The sequence below is a fragment of the Tubulanus polymorphus genome, chromosome 1, assembly GCF_964204645.1.
Source record: "Tubulanus polymorphus chromosome 1, tnTubPoly1.2, whole genome shotgun sequence".
NCBI classification, from domain to species: Eukaryota; Metazoa; Nemertea; class Palaeonemertea; order Tubulaniformes; family Tubulanidae; genus Tubulanus; species Tubulanus polymorphus.
Window position 1 is genome coordinate 547343 of NC_134025.1, and position 25847 is coordinate 573189.

General features: G+C 36.4%; 2 protein-coding genes and 2 long non-coding RNA genes across 4 annotated transcripts; 2 read left to right on the forward strand and 2 right to left on the reverse strand.

Annotated features, from left to right (window-relative positions):
- Positions 1-1022: 1022 nt before the first annotated feature.
- On the reverse strand, positions 1023-10071 carry LOC141915272 (TPR repeat-containing protein DDB_G0287407-like). Its single transcript, XM_074806740.1, has 22 exons — positions 10013-10071; positions 9176-9326; positions 9026-9094; positions 8605-8711; positions 8397-8530; positions 8178-8311; positions 7995-8090; positions 7382-7534; positions 6963-7084; positions 6438-6540; positions 6082-6363; positions 5212-5399; positions 4579-4748; positions 4190-4361; positions 3693-3807; positions 3326-3454; positions 3056-3177; positions 2857-2992; positions 2305-2421; positions 2095-2223; positions 1926-2006; positions 1023-1403 (listed from the first exon to the last, which is right to left on the reverse strand). The coding sequence occupies exons 2-22, from the start codon at positions 9323-9325 to the stop codon at positions 1140-1142; spliced, it is 2973 nt and encodes a 990-aa protein (XP_074662841.1). The 5' UTR covers position 9326; positions 10013-10071; the 3' UTR covers positions 1023-1139.
- A 697-nt stretch (positions 10072-10768) lies between these two features.
- Positions 10769-13961, reverse strand: LOC141914759 (F-box only protein 22-like). Its single transcript, XM_074806049.1, has 5 exons — positions 13823-13961; positions 13383-13521; positions 12912-13128; positions 11743-12109; positions 10769-11338 (listed from the first exon to the last, which is right to left on the reverse strand). The coding sequence occupies exons 1-5, from the start codon at positions 13954-13956 to the stop codon at positions 10930-10932; spliced, it is 1266 nt and encodes a 421-aa protein (XP_074662150.1). The 5' UTR covers positions 13957-13961; the 3' UTR covers positions 10769-10929.
- A 5998-nt stretch (positions 13962-19959) lies between these two features.
- On the forward strand, positions 19960-20629 carry LOC141908686 (uncharacterized). The gene is made up of 4 exons (XR_012619621.1): positions 19960-20075; positions 20161-20319; positions 20405-20543; positions 20620-20629. It is a non-coding gene; the product is annotated as an uncharacterized LOC141908686 (long non-coding RNA).
- LOC141908679 (uncharacterized) lies at positions 20630-25066 on the forward strand. The gene is made up of 6 exons (XR_012619620.1): positions 20630-20786; positions 20872-21009; positions 21095-21221; positions 21309-21469; positions 21557-21667; positions 21968-25066. It is a non-coding gene; the product is annotated as an uncharacterized LOC141908679 (long non-coding RNA).
- Positions 25067-25847: the final 781 nt, after the last annotated feature.

The window sequence follows — 25847 nt, forward strand, 5'->3', positions numbered from 1 at the left end:
TACTGTGAATTGGATTTATTGATTAATTGTAATGACACACGTGTTTAAACAGAGAGTGAGAGGGGTTACAGATGTTACATATCACTACTACTATCGCCCCCTGACGGTCCTGTAGCGTACTACGTACATACCCTCAGATTTTACTGCAAGTACATATTTGGAAATGAACAAATGTTTCGGACGCCGACTCAAATCTTATTCAAACCTATGGAACTGGATCCAGCCTCACAGTTGGGAATTAAGAGTCCATGATTTAAATCGTAGCTGAGGACGGGGGAACGCTGCAAGGCTCTGAAATTCATCCATCGATACAGAAACGAACACCGTAAAATATGTGATAAATAAAAATCTAAACGCAGTATATTATTTGATAGTAGATAACTATTATTATATTGTGAAAGATAACACTTACAATATAATACAGCATCAAATACAGCGAATAAATACAAATATATTTCCATTCATAGATTACATTGTAGCAATAACTTACAATACAATAAATGTTCTATAAAAGTGTGTAAATTATACAGAAACAAAAACGATATTACAGATCACAAATCTTACTTTTGACATGGTTTTTTAACTTGCATTGATATATCAGATCTAACATTTGCAGCCCTGCTGTTGCAATGAAAATAAAGGTTGTAAATAAACTTGTAGAATTCATAATATATGAATAAATAAGTGTAAAGTTTGGACGGTTTGAAGTTTAATATCACAGCTTCAATCCTTTTACACGCAATATTATGTTTTTCGTTTTCCAGTAAAAAGTTTTATAGATTCGAGGATATAATACATTTCAATTCATCCCTGAAATACCACAGCAGTTATAATTTCTATTGCAACAAGGATCAGTTATTCGCAGTCACGAAAAACAAAACCCGTTGGAAAAATGCTAAAAAGATTAAAATTCCAACATTCATATATGAAAGATATATGCAAAATATTACACTAAGATTCATAATACACTTCAGTGACGCGTGACCATTCATGAACACAATAGAGGCCACAAGTATCGTTCACTTGTATCATAATGGACGTCATTTACTGTGAACTGCATGCATTCTGACGGTCATTATGACGCGCTGTGGGGTGTACACCTCTACACCCGTCAATAGTTGTTACTATAAACCGAATATCTATTTTGAGATATCAATTCCTTTTTCATTGGCGATTCTCTTAAACATGGGCTCCATCAGAATATTCTTAGCTCTTGAAACTTTTACGTGATCTTCACCGTAAAGTTCTTTAACGATTCGATAATGAGAATAGAAATGATTGAAGGCCTCGTAATAGTCTCTCGATTCTTCGTAATAAATTCCACGGTTTATAAAAATTCTCGCCGTCAATAAACTGTTTTCACCGTAGCAAATCATTGACTTTTCCATCGCTTCATCATACAACTGTAAATATATCAATCGTAATTCATCGTTTTATACTCGATGATCGACTCACATAAACTAAAGAGGTTTACGCCTCTATTGGTGGTCAAACACAATAACTGATTTTAATGGCAGACCCTCAATGTTTGTAAATACCCCGATTATCTGTGATTCGTTATGTGTCGAGTCTCCAGGGTCAGTTCCATAGTCATGGCTTAGACATAAGACCAGTCTAAGACCATCTTTCAACTTAGGAGTCAAAAGATCACTTTTTGGGACACTATGGGACCGACCCCCGTACTGGTTTTGGCAAAAAACTACATAATTATGTCACCTGCAACAGCTCTATACAGACACCCACAATTCATAAATTAAAAGATTCAAAAGAGAAATTTAGCAAAATCAAACAGCGCGAGCCTATAAAGTCTTTTGAACAAATATTATTTATCCTTTCAAAATTTTCCTTTTATATTTCACAAATTTGTAGTGACTTTATAGATATCAGTTCTTACAGTGTGATTAATTTTATACTATATATTTCACCTGTTTTTGTTTAGGTGAACCATTAACTTGTAAAATTGCAGCAGTCATCACACATTCAGCTACCAGTCCTTCAATCTTTATCTAGAATCAAATGGAAAACAAGAAATACTGTAAAAAAATAAATACTCTGTGAGAAAAACTACCGCGATCGATAAAAAGATAACATTACTTCGTTAAATATTTGATTAGCAAGTTTTACGGATTCTAGTCCTTCCTCAGCTATTGCACGGGAGTTTTCGCATGTTGAAATACCACTTAATGTAAATGCTTTCGACAACAGAGCCTTGCCTTCTAAAAACTACAACAAAAACATTACATTTCAATACGAATAAAACATGATGAGAATTTCGAGTTATTTTTGAGGTTGTTTTCTAAATACTTTGTATTTTCGTCCATCGATCTTTCTGACCACTTCCAGTAGATCATCAATGGCAGAAATTATTGACCTCATTAAAGGTAACGAACTTCGATAAATAAATTCAATCAGTTTCTGTCTCTGAAATGATTGAATAAAAACATCAGGAACCAGTTCTACAGTTGTAAGTTAACTGTGGATCCAGTTCCACTTCCACAGTTGTAAGTTATAGTTAACTGTGCATCCAGCGCTACAGTTAAGAGTTAACATTTGACCCAAAGTAAATGCATTAAAAATGAACTAATTCTAACTGAAAACTGTGGAATCGAGTCATGCCCCTCTTACAATAGATCTCAGGATTAAGGGATAGAGTTAGGGTCAGCAGCCCCGTAATGACTCTCTACTCAATCCGTCAATCTATCATTGGGGGGGATCTGATTCTATGACACCAGATTCTGTTTGAGAAATCATTGAAATGTAATAGAATTCAAATGTAACTGAATATATGTATATAGTTTTGATAAGCGAATTGTGTATTCTAATGATTTGTGTCATATTGTATTTTTGTCTACTTACACCATCCAGTATTTGTACTATTGTCCAGTACAAATGAACCTTTGAAACTAAATCATCTTTTAACGGAGAATTGATGAGATAATTGTGATATTGATCACGAATCTGATCAGCTTCATCGTATAATCCTTGCTGTAATCTATAAAATTACACATCAGACATCAGACATTAGACATCAGATTAAACTCATTGAGATACTTACAATAAATTAGTGATTTGATTGTAACGTTTTAACAAAACTATAGGTTTTAACTTGACAGCTTTGTTTTCCATGTTGAGAATATTTGCGGTATAAACTTCAGCCATTCTTTCTTTTCCTCCGATCTATTTAAATGAAATTTTAAAAGTAATAAAAATGATAGTTCAATAGAGGAAACAACCATTTGCTAAGATGTATATGAGGAGAGAAGGGATGAGAATTGAAGGGATGAAACCCCCTGATAAATATTTTGATATTTTCATTGTTACTCACCGGTTTCCAGAGGAAGAATAATTCAGAGCTGAAATCATGATGATAAAGGCGATCAATCGTGTCCCATTCAGATAGAAATTTAACAAGTTCCTCTTCATATCCGAGATTCATCAACTGATACGGGTATTCCTATAAATAAACAACATTCACGTGTACACGGTAGCCAATGGCAGATGTGTACCCGGCACACATGTACTTAGTAGCTGGCACACTTGTACCCAGTAGCTGGCACACGTGTACCCGGTAGCTGATGGCACACGTGTACCTAGTAGCTGGCACACGTGTACCCGGTAGCTGGCACACGTGTACCCGGTAGCTGGCACACATGTACCTGGTAGCTGGCACACATTACATGAATTTATTTTACCTCTATTTTTCTATCAATATCCGCAGTTTGAGCAAAGAATCGACACAGTTTTATTCTCCACCAAGTGTATAAATCTTTATCGCCTTCAGGATTTTCATCCGTTACTTTAAAATACCTAAAAATAGAACAACATTGAAATCTACAAAACCTGGTCTGAGATATCAGTTCTTTTTTATCAAAGTATCAATCTACAGCCGGCACACCCTCAGCCTAAACCCTGCACACCCTCAGCCTACATCCTGCACACCCTCAGCCTACATCCTGCACACCCTCAATCTACACCCTGCAACCATTCAGACAATCTGCCAAACGACCTTAGTGTATGATGTTAACACAGAGTTGGGTAAGACACATTAGAGTGATGCAGATCACTGCAGATAAAACCACTTCCAGGACTGAAGTTGAAACTTGCATCAAAACTATTTGATTCGCGAGGAGTTAACTATGGAACCGGATGACTTAAGGTTAATGAGAAATCAGTGAAATGCAGCACTAACTTTTTGCGTACAGCTTTACTCAAAGAGCGATGATAGAAATCTAATCTTCCTTCACCGCTGTTTCCAAATGGTCGTAAAAACTTGCGTAACGCTCTATAAACAGTCGCCCATTTAAACGCTGATAGCTGCTCCTTATACAACTGTTTCTCTTTACGTTTTGAATCTTTTGAACCTGAAAACAAATTCCGAAGAGGATATTTCGATATTATCCTGAAATATCACATGACAGATGAAAATTTATTCAAGGTAAGATTAATGAAATCAATTCAGGTAGAATGTTTCTATACATCTGCAGAGATTTATCAATCTTTTCTAGATGAATGGGTAGAAGCATTCTACCTCAAATGTCACTTTAGCTGATTGTGGGTCTTTATACATTGTAAACTAACCTTTTTCTTTAGATTTTGAGGGAGGCATCAAATTGTCCTCATCAGCTAATACAATCAGTAATTCTGATTCTAATAATCCGCGATGAGCCACCTCTAATAATGACAATGTCGCTACCATTAAAGATCCACCATTTTCATGTTCAAATCGGGACAATATCTGACTCAATAAACTGTAATTATCAACACAAACACACATCCAATTAGAGTAGGGCTTACCAACGCAAAGTTCAGATTTTCAAAAGCTTTTTATTGAACTCTTGTCATTGCTTAAATTCATGGCCAGTCTAAGACCATCTAAGTTCTATAGACAATCTAACGAGACCAGGGCCCAGTTTCACAAACAGGTTTAACTCTTAAATCGATTTAATTTCTTCATTAATTCAGTTTATCTTAAATCGATCTAGGCCTTAATCCTTTTTGTGAAACTGGGCCCAGTTATTAAGATTTAAGGCAATTTTTAGATTTAAGTCGAGCTGCTTCAGGTTAAACTCATTTTGAGTCTAATATCGATTTTAAGCATGAATTGGAAATGTTGTGTATTATATTAAATCAGGGACTGCAGTTGTACAAAAGTTGGTTAAAGTCATAACTTCAACAAACTTTTAAACAACTGATTGTAGAACTAGTACATACTCAGGTAATGTATCAGCCATGCTGTCAATCTTCTCTAGAATTCGCCTATAATCACCGAATACTCGTAGTTCCTCACATGCTAACGATAACCACAGTGGATTCGCTGAGTTCTCTTTACTCAATAGATTTATCATCTGATCTAAATCCAACTGTTTGTTATATTCACCCAAAACTTCTTTGATTATATCCTAAAATTGAAATAATTATTCACATTGAATCTATAGAGAAAAATACAGATATATGCAGGACCCTAGGTGCACAGGGATCTTAAATCTTAAGACCTATCTTAAGTTGTTAGATTGGTTATAGAACCAAAATGAGCTTAGACTGGTCTTAAGTTGTTAGATTGGTTATAGAACCAAAATGAGCTTAGACTGGTCTTAAGTTGTTAGATTGGTTATAGAACCAAAATGAGCTTAGACTGGTCTTAAGTTGTTGGATTGGTTATAGAACCAAAATGAGCTTAGACTGGTCTTAAGTTGATAGATTGGTTATAGAACCAAAATGAGCTTAGACTGGTCTTAAGTTGTTGGATTGGTAATAGAACCAAAATGAGCTAAGACTGATCTTAAGTTGTCAGATTGATTATAGAACCAAATTGAGCTTAGACTGGTCTTAAGTTGTCATATTGGTTATAGAACCAAAATGAGCTTAGACTTGTCTTAAGTTGTCAGATTGGTTATAGAACCAAAATGAGCTTAGACTGGTCTTAAGTTGTCAGATTGATTATCAGATAGTTGTCAGATTTGACTAAAATGAGCTTAGAAAAGTCTAAAGTTGTAAGATTGGTTAAAGAACTTAGACCGTGCTTCAATCTAAGTCATGACTGTGCAACTGGACCTAGAGAATTTTCAGAATGATGATAAAGACCTTTCGAACTTGTAAACTCAAAGCTCTAACTTGAACTTGTATCGGTTTTTTGGCGCGTTTCAACAAAGTCACGTGAGGCGGTGTATCGTTAATCATTGACAGTATGACCTTGACGTTTTTCGATAAATTTGTTGGTAACCACGGTAACCGTGTTGAGAATTGATTATCGTCGAATTGGTTGAGAGCGTCGATGAATATAATGGTCTTCTTCGTGTTCGGATTTGAGAGTAACCCGGAAACCATTTGACACGTGGACTCGAGATCAGCGGGCATCGTCTGATCCTAAAAGCACAAATATATTATGTTAATTATGATTTAAATATTCATGCGATCGATCGGAGACATCAGAGACTTACATTAACAGCTCTTAGTTCAATTAGTAGTCGTTTTAATGTTAATTCAAGGACAGTAGAACCAGGAACCGCTCCGACAAAATGATAGAATCTGTAAACACCATTCCTAGAAAAACAGCAAATTATCAATATCTAAATGAATAGATATGGACAGTAAACTCAGTAATGGTCAACTCGCAGGAGGGAAACTCTCGGCGATTTCATGAAATTTACTTAAATCTATTTTTAAAACATAGTAATTCCCCGATTGTCAACTCGGTGAAATATTCAGAGCCATCTGAACATTATACAGAGTTCCCCGATTGTCAACTCGGTGAAATATTCAGAGCCATCTGAACATTATACAGAGTTCCCCGATTGTCAACTCGGTGAAATATTCAGAGCCATCTGAACATTATACAGAGTTCCCCGATTGTCAACTCGGTGAAATATTCAGAGCCATCTGAACATTATACAGAGTTCCCTGATTGTCAACTCTTAAGGCTTAATGCTACACGTAAAGAGTCTGAGGAGAAAATAAGAACTTACACCGCTGCAAATGGAATCATATCATTGACACATTTGGCTATGATACTTGTTTTACCAGATCCAGCTGATCCCATTAGTAATAATGGTACACCAGTAGACTCTCCTGATATATGATCCTTGATCTAAAATCAAAATCATTTCTCCATCATTTCCCTACTATGTAATAAAGACCCATTATTGCAGCACCTGGGGCCAGTTGCACAGTCATGACTTAAGTCCAAAAGTGGTCTTAAATCTTAAGACTGGTCTTAAGTTGTTAGATTGGCTACAGAACTAAATTGGTCTTAGACCGGTCTTAAGATTTAAGACCACTTTTGGACTTAAGTCACGACTTTGCAACTGGCCCCTGGAATTCATTTGCTGGCTCAGAGAGAATATTTATTGGTGATGTGTGAGAGCGTTGTAATGTGAACGCTTACCGTTTTAATTGTATCCGTTCTTCCTAAAACGATCGACGATCTCTGTTTCATAAACGCCTCGACAGCCTCTTTCTGAGACTGATAAATATCAGCCTCAGTAGCGTCTAATAACGGATACTGTCGTTCAATTCTATCTTTAAAAAACTCAAAAACCTAAAATCAAATAAAACAACATCAATTCTACAACTAGTTCCACAGTTCTATCAGGATCCAGTTCCACCAGTTTTATCAGTACCCAGTTCTACAGTTTAATCAGGATCCAGTTCCACCAGTACCCAGTTCCACAGTTTTATCAGTACCCAGTTCCACCAGTACCCAGTTACACAGTTTTATCAGTACCCAGTTTCACCAGTACCCAGTTTTATCAGTACCCAGTTCCACAGTTCTATCAGTTCCACCAGTACCCAGTTCCACAGTTTTATCAGTACCCAGTTCCACAGTTTTATCAGTACCCAGTTCCGCAGTTTTATCAGTACCCAGTTCCACAGTTTTATCAGTACCCAGTTCCGCAGTTTTATCAGTACCCAGTTCCACAGTTTTATCAGGATCCAGTTCCACCAGTAGCTAGTACCAAAAGTTAACTTCATTTTTAACTATTTAACTTTATACTCACAGATTTACGGAAGTTTTCGTCAAGATTCAAAATCGGAATTTTTCGTTCTTTATCAACTTTTACAAACTGACATTTATAATTCACAATTCGATTTGACTGAAATTACAAGTAAATGATGAAAACTAGAGTGAACCAAATTGCAGTTGAATAGAGAGAGAGGAGGAAAAAGAGGAGGAAACTTACAGGGAATCTGTTAGCGATCATTTCTCTCAGCATTTTCAGTTTCGACGGAGCGAGGGGGTGTTCATCGAGAAAATAATGGCGATGTCCTAAAGGAACTGTATCCAGGAAGCTGTCGTCTCTCATTAGAAATAATGCTGTAAATGGTTCAAAAACACAACAAATTGGGACTGAGATGTAGAGATGATTTCAGTGATGTGACGACGGTTCGACCGTACTTACAGTTAGGATTATCCTTTCTGAAAGCGCCGTGAATAATCTCCATTTCAGTCATTGATAAACCAAATATCCACCGATATTCATCAACCAGACTCCCTGGGATATCTTCAGTATCCGGAATCCAGCCAATTCTCTCGCTGAAATTACAAATTACTCACTAACCGCAGTATGTTTCAGTATTTAAGAATGTATCTGTTGTAAAAATAAATACCTGGTCATATTGAGAAAGTATGGCATGATATTATCAGCATAGCAGCGATCGATTTCACCTAAACACATTCTCAATATCATTTCTGAGGTCGAATCTTTGGGTACACCCTGAAAACATGAGTACCGGGTATCAACCAACGACGCTGAATTCAGAAAATAGTAGAGACAGAGAAGTGAGAGAGAGAGGAGGGGAGAGAGAGGAGAGGGAAAGAGGAGGAGTAGAGAGGAGAGAGAGGAGGGGGAGAGAGGAGAGAGGAGAGGGAAAGAGGAGGGGTAGAGAGGAGAGAGAGAGAGGAGAGAGGAGGGGTAGAGAAAGGAGGGGTAGAAAGAGGAGAAAGGAGAGGGAGAGAGGAGAGAAAGGAGGGGTAGAGAGAGGAGGGAGAAGAGGAGGGGTAGAGAGAGGAGGGGAGAGGGAAACTTACCCATCTCAAATCACATTCTAACAAATGAATCTGTTTGGATTCACACCAAGCCCTCAAATCTGGAAATACCTAAATTAAAGAAACTACATTAACTGAAGAATTTCACTTTGATCTTTACTAAAATTAATGAAAGTTTTGAAATGTTTTTACCTCTTTAACGAGTACTTCACGTTCATACATGAAATCTTTAAACGTTGATGATACAAATATTCGAACAGTTTTCCAACCGGACCGACGAACAATCAGATCCATCTTTTCACCGTCGCCGGTAACAACATCTAGAGAATCATTCACCGACATCCTGAAACATGACGAAGCGGTACACTAGGGGGCGCTCAATGTGAAACAGGGTCTGAGTCGGTTGAAATTACTGATTTGATACCAATAACAGGTAGCAAGTACTGTGTAGGTTTTGCTACAAGTACAGGGCTATCTTAGCTTCATCAGGTAAATGAAAAGGCCCTCTAAAAGTCAATGGAGAAACAACAGTAGGCGCCTACAGCAAGAGGCATTCTTTCTGCATTGTATTCATGTATGCTAACATTATATTTAGTTGAAAACAAAAACTATTGAAGCGCAATTTGATCTAAAATGTCTAATTCATTTAGCAGATGAAGCTGCTATGTAAGCCTATACTGGTAGCAAAAGCTCAACATAACAAACAGGAGTCGCCTAGTTAGTTGTGGAAGCTCGCGAGTTCATATTAAAACTTCAGTTAACCAACCAGACAGTAATATAAAACGGAGAACCCGTTTTTTGAACCCTAAACCTTTTTAAAATATCATCTGTCAATGTTTTGTTTTGTCAATTTTATTGCTTGTCTAATCATATATATAAATGTTATATGGACCTACACCACGATAAGTATAGATAAGTATAAGTTCAAGATCCAAGTTGAAGTGTCTGTCAGTCAAATCGGTTTAGTCATTAATTTGACGTGAGCAGATTTACACGATTAAGATTCAACTACTCCTCATAAACACTTACCAAACATCCTCAACTTTTACTGGTTTATTTTTGTCATTTTCGCCTTGCTCTGCGGCGGAGTCAACAGTAGCAGCAGCAGGATCTCCCCATGATAAATTACTTGTGGTATTCAATGTAATGTCTGTTTGCACTTCGGTACTCACTGTACTAACTGTAATTACTGGTGATTTTGCCGGTGTTTTTAAAGGCACATATCCAACTACTTCATTAGCCTTCACTACAGATGTAGCTGATCCCATCTCTATCTCTCACTCCAGCAGTGGCGTGTGTGGTGAGCTGACAAACAGTGGGTGAGTGGTGAGTGGAGGAACCCCCGGGTTGTGGTGTCGTGTAGAGGTGTGGTGATGATATAGGAATCCTGCTGCTCTATCTATCTGTCCCTGAGACTACAGTTATTGTGGTCAGTCACACACGGCATGAATTACATTTCATTTTGTCAATAAATTTTGATTTGTTTATACATCGAGCATGTTACTTCCTGGTTACTCCACACAACCATCTATCGCGTACCGCTTAAAGGTAGATTAATGTCGTCACTACCGAACATATTGAGCGCATTACTTAACTAGAAAAACACATATACGAAACGTCGAATTATTAAAATTTGTCTCCATAGAGAAATAGCTTTTCCTTGCTATACGTCTTGACCTCCCCATAATCACTATCCACACAGTCAAAAGCAAAAACAAATAACAACTGAGGGTTCATGAGAACAATATATATATTTGTTTTACGCCACTGTACAAAACCTTGACGACAGAAGAATAGAACCTCACAATGTACATCACCGCACAATGTCATTGAACTGTACATCATCGAGTTACATATCAAAATTACAACGAAAAAAATAAATTTTTTCCACTTAATTTCACAATATTGCACATATACCTTACCGGTACTTAAACGGTTTAAAAGATTTACAGAGTTTCACCCCACGAGATGACTGTCATTATCGTATTATAAGAGTGCAATAAACTGCCGATTTTACATTTTTTGCCGAGTTTCTTGTCTTTTTTAACGTTCTCCGAACTTTGATGAAAATGATCGTGTCCTATTTCACCGTTGCCGAAGAATCCGTGTAGCGGAACGGTCGGAAAGTATTTTTTGAATAGATTAGCTTCGACATTTTGAGATCTGTAATGATGCCAGCCCCGTCCAATACACGCGAACTGAAATCCTAAATTAAACGTACGCAGTTTATGAGAATCGTAAAGTTGTTTAATGCAGGTCTCCGCAGCTGCTGGTGATTTTATGGTCTCTGTTAATCTGCATGAAGACACTGACAAATGATCTCCACACAGAGCTAGACCAATACAGTAATCCTCTCTGAAAAACACGAATAAAACTTCATATTATTAATGCCTGCAACCTTTAGTTAGAACCTGTAGTTCATTTTCAATTTTGAAATCTGAAGTTGTACAATCAGAAATTGGAAGAAATGAGATAAAGTGTTGAATATCTGAAAGGGTGGAGAGTCCAAATTCATGAGGTGCAGGGTAGAGAGGCCGAGTTGAGGAGGAGCAGAGTAGAGAGGCCGAGTTGAAGAGGTGCAGGGTAGAGAGGCCGAGTTGAGGAGGAGCAGAGTAGAGAGGCCGAGTTGAGGAGGAGCAGGGTAGAGAGGCCGAGTTGAGGAGGAGCAGGGTAGAGAGGCCGAGTTGAGGAGGAGCAGGGTAGAGAGTGCATCAACAATTAAATAATGAAATGAAAATCAATGTTCAATGTTGACTTACTCGAGACAACCGACCCATGATAATTGATGCATCAATTCATATAACGGTTCATTCTGCAATAATATATTATCCACATAACCTCCGCTAATAACGATATCATCATAGATATTCATAAACGTAATGATGAGATTATCAGTACGAGGATTCATTACGCCATCAACGACATAAAATATCAACAGAGCTTTAACGTTTTTATCTTTAGGAATGCCGAGATGTTCCTCGATATCGTCGCGTGTGTTTAAAACGACGTTATCTTGGTAAAGATGAATCGGATAAAATTCAACTGCGTCAGTTTTAGGAAGAAGTAGAATCGAACCGGCGTCCGCTGACTCCATTTCAACACTTATAGAATTATCAGGAGTTGTTCCTGAAAATACATTAATAAATAAACTGAATTCATCTCTATTTTTAGTTCTATTTTTATCTTCAATTTGATAAAGGAGTGATTTTCAATACGTGCACGCGTGTAAGTACACTTTGTGATTTTATACTATAGATTAAGGATTAAGGGATTATAGATTTTCCAGTACTGGATGTTTCGCTCCATCATACGGTCTGTACTGGGTATAAAAACCTGTGTGAAGCTGTTCTGAGGTCAGTCTGCTGTAGGAGCAAATTCAACATATTTGTGAGTAATATGTAGAGTTACTTGTAAATCGTTTTTTGCTATTCAATTATTTCGGTCGATTCTTTTCTTTATCAATTGAATAATTAGTACATATTAAGAATTAATCAATATCTTCTAAGAATCATAGTAAGCGTTTTGTTTGTTTCTCTTGTAGAAACTGTTTTAAATAAATCCGAATCCTGGCGAAATAAATAGTTCAATTAAATGGAAGACATCGGTCTGTTTCCACCATACAGCATTCACACAATAACGCTTCTCAGATTCAACTGCTGGTAAATCATATTCATAATTTCTCACGTTTTATATGAACCCTTCTGGGCGAGTGCTACCCGCTAACCTTTGAAAATCTCAATACAAGTTATTGGCAAATGAACTTATGAACTTAATTTTGATCAAGTTGTCCTGATGATAGCGGGATTGCTTACAACTAGCGACACCTGGTGGATCCTTGCTTACCATAAGTGGAAACCTCAATTATAGCATTCATTGCCTATTCAGCTTATCTTTAATCTACTATAAGAGTAAATGTTGATAAACTCACCTATAATTCCCTCAGTTGTTAATCCCAGTAACATACACTCATCTGGTAACATAGTTTTAACGTAATCCATCACGTTCTGTTTGTATAATTTTGTCGCTCGTTGCGTCGAGTTACGACGATGATTCGGTTTAACGACACTCGACGGCACGGCGACCGGTTTCTCGAACACCGGCGTACAACAGAAAAACATCGCTATATTAGGCTCACTCGACAGATTCTGAAAAATCATCGGAAAATTAGATCGAATCAAACCAAGTGATCATCGATCTTCATCTGAAAACATTTAGAAATTCCCTGAAGAAAAGTAACTGTAAACAGTACCTGAGAATTACTGAGAAACTGAAGTCTTTGTATTTGTGACTATCATTTGTATATCTACGACTTACAAATTTCACTTTGTAAATTGAATAATTGGAAATCTCTGGGGAACTCACGGGTACACTCCTCTACTGACTGTGAATTAATCCTCACCTGAACGGCCTTCGAGAATTGTTCATGAAACAACTTTCCAAAATCCTCCAAATGATAAGGAATTGTCGACATAAACCAAGATGGCTGCTTTCGATGTTTCTTGATTCTTTTTACTTGTTCATTCCAACTCTTACAAACCCTTAAATAAAAGAAGAAATGTTTAACTACACATGGATACCAGAATAGGTCATTGACGACGCTTGTTTTATTCACTATCAAATTGTGACGAGCTCCTTTGCTCTTCGTATTTAGGGGGCCTAATTGCACCACCCCCCTTGTGGGGTATCCCGTTATTTCCCAAAGGAGGGGACAGTAACAATGACTGGTATTCATTCAGACTAGCCCTCTACTATTTTACCCGTCCTGGCCCTCCGCTCCCCAACCCGCCCGGGACTTTAAGCGCATTTTCCTTTTCATTGAGAGTTTTACCCCCATTTTACCTAGCGCATGTATTCAAACTCTTCATCGGTAATTTTTTAAGAACATATTCGCTGATTTCGGGTAAATCGACGAGCAAATTGAACGAATAATTTCTCGATTCGGCTTCATCCGAATCATTCGCTACGTCCGCCATTTTGTTTGATCACATGACCATCAATTTTATTTTCAAGTTCGAGTCCCATGATTTTCAGAAACCTAACTATTATTTGCAAATGATCTTTCCTTCGACGGCTACGCAGGCAGCAGTTAGCGGCAAATTTCATAATTTTCTTTATAAGCTTTTGCAATATACTTATTGTTTCACTGTAAATCAATATGATTGTGAATATGAATGAACATGATCCGAAAACTTTTACGTTAAAAAGAACTTATGAACTCGAGCATTACGGGATATATAGATGCAATAAGTCAATACTACGTAAATATACTATCTAGTCGCGATCCCGACATAGGGACCACAAATTTCTCGTATTGAAATTCTGATATTTTTATTACCACTGGTATATGATCACTGTAGAAGTCATTATCGAAATGAAATGTCGATCGTGTTCCACGGTTTTGATTTCCCCCTTTCAAGTCATCATTTTTATTTTTAAGATGAATACCCTCCGCCATCATTCAACCGAGACCAAATCGAATGGTCCAGATGTTGAGTCTGGATCCGAATACAGATCCATCAAAAACTAAATGTGATTCTCAAAAAAGTTTCTTTATTATTAAACAAGAAGCGAAATTCTAATATGGACTTTCGTAAATTTACACGATGATGAACCGTTTAATCCAGTATCAATATTAAAGGAAAAAAAAATTTTTTCAAATTATGAGTGGTAAAAAATGATATTTTTTTGGCAGAATTTCAGAGGATCGGTGCTCCAAGTAATTAAAACAGCCTAACATGTCTCCCCTCAATTGAATCAAGGAGTTTTTAATGAAAAAAAAGCGAGATTCTATTGACGGGATTCTGCGGTAACAGCATGGATGATGGGCACGAATACATGGTAGTGGGTTTCCCCCCAATGACTCATATAGACCGCTTTCCTCGTGCATGATGTGAGTTAGTTATCTCGGGGTCCATGAACTTACGTAGTTGTGACTAAATAAACTAATTTCATTAGTAAATGTTTACGCGGATTCTATGTTATCGAAGACCTGTGTTGGTGTGAATCTTTAACTGAAGAGCTATCGGTCGGTATAATTTATAAATTATTCTAGAATTTAAGAAAAAACAGGCGGCGGCTAATAAATACGGAGGTAGCTGTTAGTGTTGGGAATCAAGTAATTTATTTCATGGCCTTATTAAAGTTCCTCCACTATATTGTTCAGCTGACTACTGGCGCGTATTCAACCCGGCAGTGGAACCTTTCATAATGTTAACCCATTCAACAATAGAGACACAATTGCGGTCTTTCAGAGTTGTTCTTATCTTTCGCATGCGCTATTGAATACGTAACCGGCTGACCACGGTGTACACAAGCATAGACCATTCACCTCTGCACACTCACACTGTGAACATGCTACCGTGGATTCTCCTCCTGGCGATTTTCGCTGCGCTCCCGCTCCTGCTCCTGTTCCTGCTTCCTGAGGAACGACGTCTTTATGTTTTATGTGTTACTGTTCGTCTCTGTGCTGTCCTGTACTGTTCCGTGTTAATTAATCCGTTCTATTTTTCAGCAATTAACCAGTTTTATTTTTCAGGGCCGATTTCTCTGTCGAATTTCAACGTTTGCTGGAACAAAACTAATGTCCGAAAGCGTCGGCTCTCCTTCGCCGGTCACGTGTCGAGGATGTCAGACAAAGAGTCGGTCAGGAAATTCTGCCCTCTACACGCCCTCATACGGAACACGAAAACCAGGATGACGATACCTCACTGCCCCCACCTATCTACAAAGTGTGCTGAGTGATGTCAATGACGGGCATATCTGTGGGATTGCGCGGGATACAAATGGAGCGGTTATACTGGATTGTCACGCTACTAGCATTCATTGTGTCCTTGTGACCGCCCGGATGAGGGATGATTCTACTGTCACGCTCTTTGTTTCTGGTATTCTGAGTCGGCTGAGGGATGATTCTACTGTCACGCTCTTTGATTTCTAGTTTGAGTGCTAGTTTTCATTGTGTCCTTGTGACAACCTCGGTCAGTGGATGAAGTCTCTCGTCGGCTTGTGAGTGCTAGTTTCATTGTGTCCTTGTGACAACCTCGGTCAGTGGATGAAGTCTCTTGTCACGCTTTTGGGTGCTAGTTGAGATCCTGAATCTCAACCCGGTCAAGCTGGTTGTACTGCGCTATTTGTGTTTCGTGCAATTTTACAGGTTTGTCAGTTACTGACGTCGCCCAGTACATCCTGCAGTTAGATGGGGAATGTGAGGCGTTGTCATTCTGGTTTTCGCGTTCTGTGTGAGGGCGTGTAGAGGGCAGTATATTCCTGGCTGGCTCATTGTCTGGTGTTCTCGGCACGTGACCGGCGACGGAGAGCTGTAAAGCTTTCGGACATTAGTTTTGTTCCGTACCAGGTTTTCATCGCTCTTCTCTTTTTTTTCATTTCAGGACTCCCAAGATGAAGAAGAAGATGCTGAAGGCGACTACAGAAGATGGCGAAAAAGGAACACTGAACTCAGCAATATTGAAAGTTAAGTTGATACACATGTAAATTACGATGTATGATACAGAAAGGATTGTGTAACTACAGAATATCGTTCTTTTACTCATTTCAGGTTAATCCAGAACGGCCCATTTAAAATCTGCCCACCAGAAGTGCCCACAAAAGACTCCACGTTGAATGAACCAAACGTCGAAAGTCCTGCTGCAACCAAACCTGGCAGTCTCATCCTGCATGGCAACAGGAATGCATACATACATAAAGCTAAGTTGATTTTTCATATCTGGGGTAGAATGCATAGACACTGGAGAGGATAGAGACGCTGGTCGAGCTCACCATCTCCGCACTACTTTATTGAAGCTCTGTGGCCGGTAGTAAATTGAAATATAGCTAGGGCAATGATTGCTTGAATATTTACAATATTAGATGAAATGATTGAGTGAGGTCCCTTGAATATTCTTTGGTCTGATAATCAAAATGTAGATTGGTCAGTTATTGATTAAAAGATTTTTTAAGTATGTACAATTAAGGTAAATTCAATATCTTATAAAATTTTCCGAATGTACCGTAGATATTTCAGGCCTCATATGACTATTGTTTAACTGACAATCAAGATATAGATAGGACAATTTACTAATTAACCAATCGCTTAGATATTAGCAATCATTCAATATCTTATAATGTTTGACGAGAAACTCTTCTAGTGTAGATATTTTTAGGGCCCCGTTTACATTAAGGCAGGCTTTACCTGTAAAGATATATATCAATCAAATTTATCGTCAGTTAATAGTTTTTTTTACAAATAGTATATTGATACATTTATAAACATTCAGGCACTTTACAGTATATATTATATGCTGCTTTACCCATTGCATTAATGAATTTCTGGGGGAAAGATGTATAAAATAGTGTCTAGGGCTCTATCGAGATCTGGTGTAATATATATATGGGGAAATCTATGGACTGCGGGTTTTTCAGAAACCTTGATTAGGTCTCACCACTTTGATAAATATAGAATAAAACAAAGCTTTAATTGATTCAAATCATTCCACAGAGCCATACTTGTGCCTTGTTTTGTGCTATGATAATTATTTAACTGAAAATTATCATGTATATATAGCTAGGACAAATTGCTCATTAACCAATGGCTTAGATCCACAATTAAGTTGAATTCAATATTTCATGTAAGATCAAAAACTATTTATATGTAATACAGGTCCATAATATAAATGTTGTTAAACTGAAAATTTAAATATAGCTGATATATGTATGAGCACATCTGAATCAGTCTCATCGACTGATCAGTATTTACATCTCCAACTGCCGTGCTTACGGCGACTGGTCATGGTCTTCAATGTTGCCAAAATTTACCAAAACTTAACTGATTCATCTAAAAGCCATACTGTGTGTCAAGTTACGCATAATAGATATTGTTTAACTGACAATTAGAATCAAAGGTGAATAACACATTAATATATTACTATAAGATATATACGATTAAGGTAACTTCAATATGTTATTTGAAATAGTTTTTAATTCAGGTCCATGGACATTTAAAGCACATTTATTTATCTGTATCTAAGTATTGTGTCTTCATACAGCTGTATTAGTTTTGATACATATTGCCAAAATCATTTCACGCAGATTTACTTCCGATCGAAGGGAGATAAAACAAATCTGTACGTGCACAAATACATTCCTGAATTTGGAAGGGGGAATATTTCAATTTCACTGTGTATGTCGGATTGAGAGCCTTATTCTGACAGGATATCCTTAACTTAGGTCTTATTCCTCTTGCTAATAGCTCTCTTTTACTAACCCCTCTCCTTCAAACTATTTTCTAGCATCATGTCTTGCACCGCACCAGGGAGGTCCGGTCATAACAAGGTCTTTCGATCCTTATACACAGTGTACTACTATAAAAGTGAAATAAAGATTATATAGCAATTCGGCTATAAGGGAATTTCTAATTTACCACTAAAAATGTGCTTTTATCTTAATTTCTGATGAATTCAAATAGTGATGGATTCACCACATCTGAAATTCTACTCATGTAGATTTTCAGGCTCCATGTTCAACTGACTATCAAAATGTAGCTAGTATGATTACTAATTAACGGATTGCTTAGATATCTAGAAGATTTATTAAAATCATGATTACAAGATCATTGTATATATTAGGAGCAATATTTAGAATCACTGAAATGGATTAGAATACCAATTACTGGATACAGATGTCACCATCTGTGGTACTAGAAAACATCTCTTAAAGTTTATTAATTGACGATGAAGTTAATTTGATAATACGAATCTGGTTTAGCCGACAATCGAAATGTATATAGGGCAATATTACTAACTGTATGATGGGCCTGGGTTTCAATAAAAGTCTACTAGCGCCTGGGTTTGAATAAAAGCCTACTGGTGCCTGGGTTTCAATTAAAGCCTACTGGCGCCTGGGTTTCATAGAGAAAGAGACACATCAAGAATTAACAAAGGTAGAAGAGAAAAACAGTAGAAAAACAATTTGATAAGATTTATTATGCATTACTAAATATGTTGTAACTCTGGTATTCCTGAAGATGACTATAGATGCTTTAATCGAATTGCTGTTAAACTATAATAATCAACCATTGCTTAGATATCTAGAATATAGATGAATAACAATATGAGTTGAATTTCATATAAATATCATTTAATAATTGACTATTATCAAAATCTACGTATCGGTCCACATTGACGATCCTATATTTGAATTGACACGTTAATTATGATCAGTGATATTCGAAAGGATTTTCTGCTCACAAGATTCTGCTCTTTTTTCCAGCTAAACTACTAATCGTCTAGTCATAGAATGTACAAAATGATCTTCAACCTTGTAATATAGATATCAAAAATCTCGATGTATTAAAATAGGCAGAAAAAAAGTTAACCCAAATCAGTCGCTTTCTGACTGGTTAGAAGATTGTTTGAGTGAACTGGAACAAAATTTCGCAATTGCTTGGATTTAAAGAAAGAAAATTATGTAAACTTGATCACACAACTATATCTGTACTTTGATTTGGAAAAAAAAATTAGACAAAATTATCTTCAACCTTGTAAACTTTCGGACTACTTATACGAAAAAAATGACCAAATATTAAAAAATTATCGAAAAAAAATTATGTAAAATCGACTGACGATCACACAACTATATCTGTACTTCGATTTCCGATTTTGAAAAAAAAAAACGCCTGTTTCGCTCCCGGCAGGTGTGGTGGGTTTGTAAGGGACACCAACTCAAATCAACCAAACGAAATCTACCAATCGCCCGCAGAAGAATCAAACCAATTCAGATGATCATCACCAATACTCAACCAAACGAAATCTACCAATCGCCCGCAGAAAAATCCAACCAACTCAGAAGATTGTCACCGATACTCAACCAATCAATCTTGACATGTAAGTTTATTTTTATGGAAATTATTATGATTAATTCTAAATGAAATATTTTGTCATTACAGGATATCTTTTATTACAGCTGAATTTCAACTATAAGAAAAAACCCAGCTTGAGATCAACAACTCGTCCAAAATCGACCAACTGGAACAGTGCACAGATGAGGCCAACTAACTAACCAACTAATAGGATAATCGCCGATAACCAAGCAATCATAAAAGGTAACATGATATACATGGAATTATTACGATTTATTCTTATTGAAATATTTTGTCATTACAGGATATCTTCTTTTAATCATTGCAGCTAAATTTCATTTATCAGAAAAACCCAGCTTGAGATCAACTACTCGTCATCAAAATCAACCAACTGGAACAGCGCACAGATGAGGCCAATTAGAATTCAACTCATTTACCAACCAACTTAGATGATTCACGCCGATTACGAACCAAGCAATCATAAAAGGTAACTTGATATACATGAAATTGCTACGATTTATTCTAATTGAAATATTTTGTCATTACAGGATATCTTCTTTTAATCATTGCAGCTAAATTTCAACTATCAGAAAAAACCCAGCTTGAGATCAACTACTCATCCAAAATCTACCAACTGGAACAGTGCACAGATGACGTCAACTAACTAACCAACTAGTAGGATAATCGCCGATGACCAAGCAATCATAAAAGGTAACTTGATATACATGAAATTGCTACGATTTATTCTTATTGAAATATTTTGTCATTACAGGATATCTTCTTTTAGTCATTACAGCTAAATTTCAACTATCAGAAAAAACCCAGCTTGAGATCAACTACTCGTCCAAAATCAACCAACTGGAACAGTGCACAGATGAGGCCAATTAGAATTCAACTCATTTACCAACAAACTTGGATGATCCACGCCGATTACGAACCAAACAATTTTAAAAGGTAACTTGATATACATGAAATTATTATGATTAATTCTTATTGAAATATTTTGTCATTACAGGATATCTTCTTTTAATCATTGCAGCTAAATTTCAATTATGAGAAAAACCCAGCTTGAGATCAACTACTCGTCCAAAATCGACCAACTGGAACAACGCACAGATGAGGCCAACTATCTAACCAACTCATAGGATAATCGCCGATAACCAAGCAATCATAAAAGGTAATTTGATATACATGAAATTATTTCGATAAATTCTAAATGAAATATTTTTTCATTACAGGATATCTTCTTTTAATCATTGCAGCTAAATTTCAACTAAGAGAAAAAACCCAGCTTGAGATCAACTACTCGTCCAAAATCGACCAAATGGAACAGTGCACAGATGAGGCCAACTAATAAGATAATCGCCGATAATGACCCAAACATAAAAGGTAACTTGATATATGTGGAATTATTTCGATAAATTCTAAATGAAATATTTTGTGTCATTACAGGATATCTTTGTTTGCTCATTTCAGCTAAATCCTATCCATATGAAACTGCCCAGCTTTAAATCAACGACTCATCAAATATCTACAGATAAGCCCAGCCCACTGAACAATCCAAGCTTGAATCAAATACATCATCAATTGCATCAACCAATCGTTCTAACCGATACTGAACCCAGCAAACTTGAAATGTAAGTCGATTTTGTATGGAAATTATTATGATAAATTCTGAAAGAAATATTTTGTTATTACAGGATATCTTCTTTTAATCATTGCAGCTGAATTTCAACTATAAGAAAAAGCCCAGCTTGAGATCAACTACTCGTCCAAAATCTACAAACTGGAACGGTGCACAGAAAAGACCAGAACTGAACCCAGCATTCTTTAAAGTAAGTTGATATACATGAAATTACCTGTATATAGAAATTTCAGTCCTCATATGAATATCATTTCATAAGTGGCTATCATCAAAATCTATTTACCGGTCCACATGGCTGAACTTTTATCTTCACTAGTCTTAAACAGTGATGAACTAGTCCTACTACTGCAATTAATTTTTTGGGGTTTAAATCAGCAATTGACTTCAATGAATTTTACTTTGTGAAAAACAGGGTGCCTTGTAATTTGAAATGACACGTAAATTATGATAAATCTGTCTAAATTGTTTTGCTTTCTTCACTTTGTTTCAGCCAAACTACATCTCGGAAAAATTGGCCTGAAGAAGACACTCACAAGTAGATGAATACTGATCGACCCATTTGCTGATGAAAACTGCAGAAGCCCAGATGAAAAGTTGAGGAACCAGCAACGGATTAATCACCCAATGATGGATTCTTCTACAATCGGTGGTTGATTTCTATAAAACATTAAATATCAGGAGCAGCAGAGACAATAGTGAATCTTATAAACACTGATTCAAGCGACAAAGCTAATGGATTATCTCATAAACACCGATTCACGTTAAACACTGTTTTAAAAGCAGCAAAGACAATAGTGTATCTTATTAGGAGCAGCATAGATAATAGTGCATGTTATAAACACTGAGATCCAGGAGCGGCGAAGACAATAGTGGATTTCTGTAGTAAAGTATTGATTTTTTTGCTTATCACCTTTTTCAAACCAGTCTGATGGAAAATATAGTGTTTTCGAGGAAACTATTTGATAATGTTTATGCAATGTGAGAGTCTAATAAAAGCTAAGCTCCATTAATGCACGATTTTGGTCTTCGATCCTTGGTCGATAGATAAGACAAGTTAGGTTTGTCACTAGGGGTAAATGGTCGTGTTGAGTGCCTAGTTTGGACTCGTAGGTCTGTTGAGTTTAACTCCTAAACTGAGATATAGTTTCAACATGAATTGTGAGTTTAATCTTCCAACTTACCATAGTTAAACATAGTCAACTGTGGCTATTTGTCCGTGTAGATATCACATAGTTAGGAAACATAGAACATAACGTTAGACCAGTGTTGATGTACAAATATTAACTATTTGCTGAATTGTAGATGTACAAATTTGATGGCATTGATATTTCCGAAGGTAACAAATTTGAAAAATTTGAAACGAATCGTAGATGAATTCAATATTTCTAAGATCAAAAACTATTTATACGGTATGTAATACAGGTCCATAATATAAATGTCGTTAAACTGAAAATTTAAATATAGCTGATATATGTATGAGCACATCTGAATCAGTCTCATCGACTGATCAGTATTTACATCTCCAACTGCCGTGCTTACGGCGACTGGTCATGGTCTTCAATATTGCCAAAATTTACCAAAACCTGATTCAAATAATATCTAAAGCCATACTGTGTGCCAAGTTACGCATAATAGATATTGTTTAACTAACAATTAGAATCTAAGATGAATAACTCATTAATGTATTACTATAAGATATATACGATTAAGGTAAATTCAATATGTTATGTAAAACAATTTTTATTAGGGTCCATGGACATTTAAAATGTAGCTGATACATGTGTATCTGAGCACATTTATTTATCTGTATCTAGTGAACCTATTGTGTCTTCATACAGCTGTATTAGTTTTGATACATATTGCCAAAATCATTTCGCGCAGATTTACTTCCGATCGAAGGGAGATAAAACAAATCTGTACGTGCACAAATACATTCCTGAATTTGGAAGGGGGAATATTTCAATTTCACTGTGTATGTCAGATTGAGAGCCTTATTCTGACAGGATATCCTTAACTTAGGTCTTATTCCTCTTGCTAATAGCTCTCTTTTACTAACCCCTCTCCTTCAAACTATTTTCTAGCATCATGTCTTGCACCGCACCAGGGAGGTCCGGTCATAACAAGGTCTTTCGATCCTTATACACAGTGTACTGTAAAAGGGAAATAAAGATTATATAGCAATTCGGCTATAAGGGAATTTCTAATTTACCACTAAAAATGTGCTTTTATCTTAATTTCTGATGAATTCAAATAGTGATGAATTCACCACATCTGAAATTCTACTCATGTAGATTTTCAGGCTCCATATAGATATTTTTCAACTGACAATTAAAATATAGCTAGTATGATTACTAATTAATGGTTCGCTTAGATACCTAGAATTTAATTAAAATCAATTCAATATAATGAATATAAGTGAAACTTAATTCAAAATAGTGCAGTGGATGAGACTACTGTATCCCGCAATCTCATCTGCGTCTAACTGGGCCACATGTGTGTGTGGGATCTGTTGAATCAGTTAGGTTTTGGGGAATTCTGGATTCGTCAAACCGGTATCAAAAGCTCTGATGCAAAATTAGCAGTTTGAATAATGCTTTTATGTTGAACTGTTTTTTTTTTTCAAATACAGTTCACCCATTGGTTAACGAAGAACTGATAACTCCTTGAATACAAAGCAAAGTTTGCAAAATTTCAGTTTTCTTGTAAAAATAATGTAATGAAATGAAATTAGAGATTGATTATTTGAATTAATTTGTGGTTTTATGTCAAGCTTTAATGTTTATATGCTGCAGTTTTTTGTATAAACAGAATATCTTAAATCTCTTACATTGTCATTTGAATAGTTGATATGATTGAATGCTTCATATTTCATGAAATAATCAGGTGTCACTTATGCCCGGTGACATCTTGAAATGTCAAATTAATAGTCTTAGCCTTTCAGACTAGTCCTAATTGTCGGTGTTTTATGGATCAAAGTTTACAATTCTTTGTGTAATTTTGTTATTTTCCTATTGATTCAAATTGTATGAATCAGTTGCAGTTGAAATTTGAATAAAAACCTTGAAATACTTTGCATGGTATGTGATATTAAAAGCTAGTAATTTTATTATTGAATAATCTAAGTCATTATTATAAGGCTAAAAATGATACCTTGTTTTTCCTGATCGGCCGGGTCATTTCATAAATCAATGAAATTTGTAATCAGTTAATTTCTATCTGCTGGGTCTGTTATGGTTAGCTTGATCATGATCTTAAAGTAATACCCTGGTAGATAGGCTGCTGGCCGGGTCAAATTTTAAAGAGTAAAAATGTAAATCAGATTGATTCATTAAATCTTACGCTTTCCAGAGTATTTGGCCAGGTTTATCTCTGGTTTTAGTGCGGGAAGCCATGGACTCGAAAGTTCATGGTTGTGGGCCATAGACATTTCTGATTTAGAGTCTATGGTTGGACCATGGATGTATAAACTCCAGTTTATAGTTTATACGTCCATGGTTGGACTGTTTTTGAAATACAGTCCATGTGTTTGAGGAGCTTACGTTATTATTCCTCGAGCACAAACCTGGCATTTTCTATAATTGTTACACTGTATGAGAATAAATATGATTGAAATTCTTTATCTGTTTAGCTACTCTGTCTGAACTTTGTTAGTTCACCAGTCAGTGGTTTTTTGTTATCTTGCAATCCACTTCTTTTTTCAACCCAATATTCCCACCAACATTGTGCGGAGACGAGGATGTCCGGAAAACATGATAATCGAATATTGGCAATACAGCTTACCACTTCAACCCGGACACACTAACACTAGTTGATCGGTTATGAGCGAGTGTTGAGCTGCCGAAGAGTAATTACGAAATTAGCAATCTTTATGATTGTCACTATAGCCATCAGGGGCGGATCCAGACCGTATTGCCCAATACATTGTACGGTATAATATTTAAGTAATTCGGCAATATTTTGTGACGGCATATATATTTCACCTCCCGCTAATTTGATATTTCCACTGATGATCGGTTTAATTTTTATATACAGAAGCAGAGTCCTGAATAGTAAACTTTGCCTTTAAAAGTGGCACCCAGTTTCCTTCTTTTAGTGTTAACATTACATGAGATATGTGTTTCTCTTGTAAAAATCATTGTTTTTATTTTCTTCATGCTTTCGGTAAATGTAGCCGATGACCTCCTGATCGTCTCTAAGGTTCGAACCCAGTAATTACTGATACTGATTCAGAGTGGCCCTGATGCTGAATGGAGGATGTACCGGGATGTCCCGGGTTCGAACCAAGTTATATTACTGATGCTGATTCAGAGTGGTCCTGATGCTGAATAGAGGATGTACAGGGTTGTCCCAAGTTCGAACCCAGTTATATT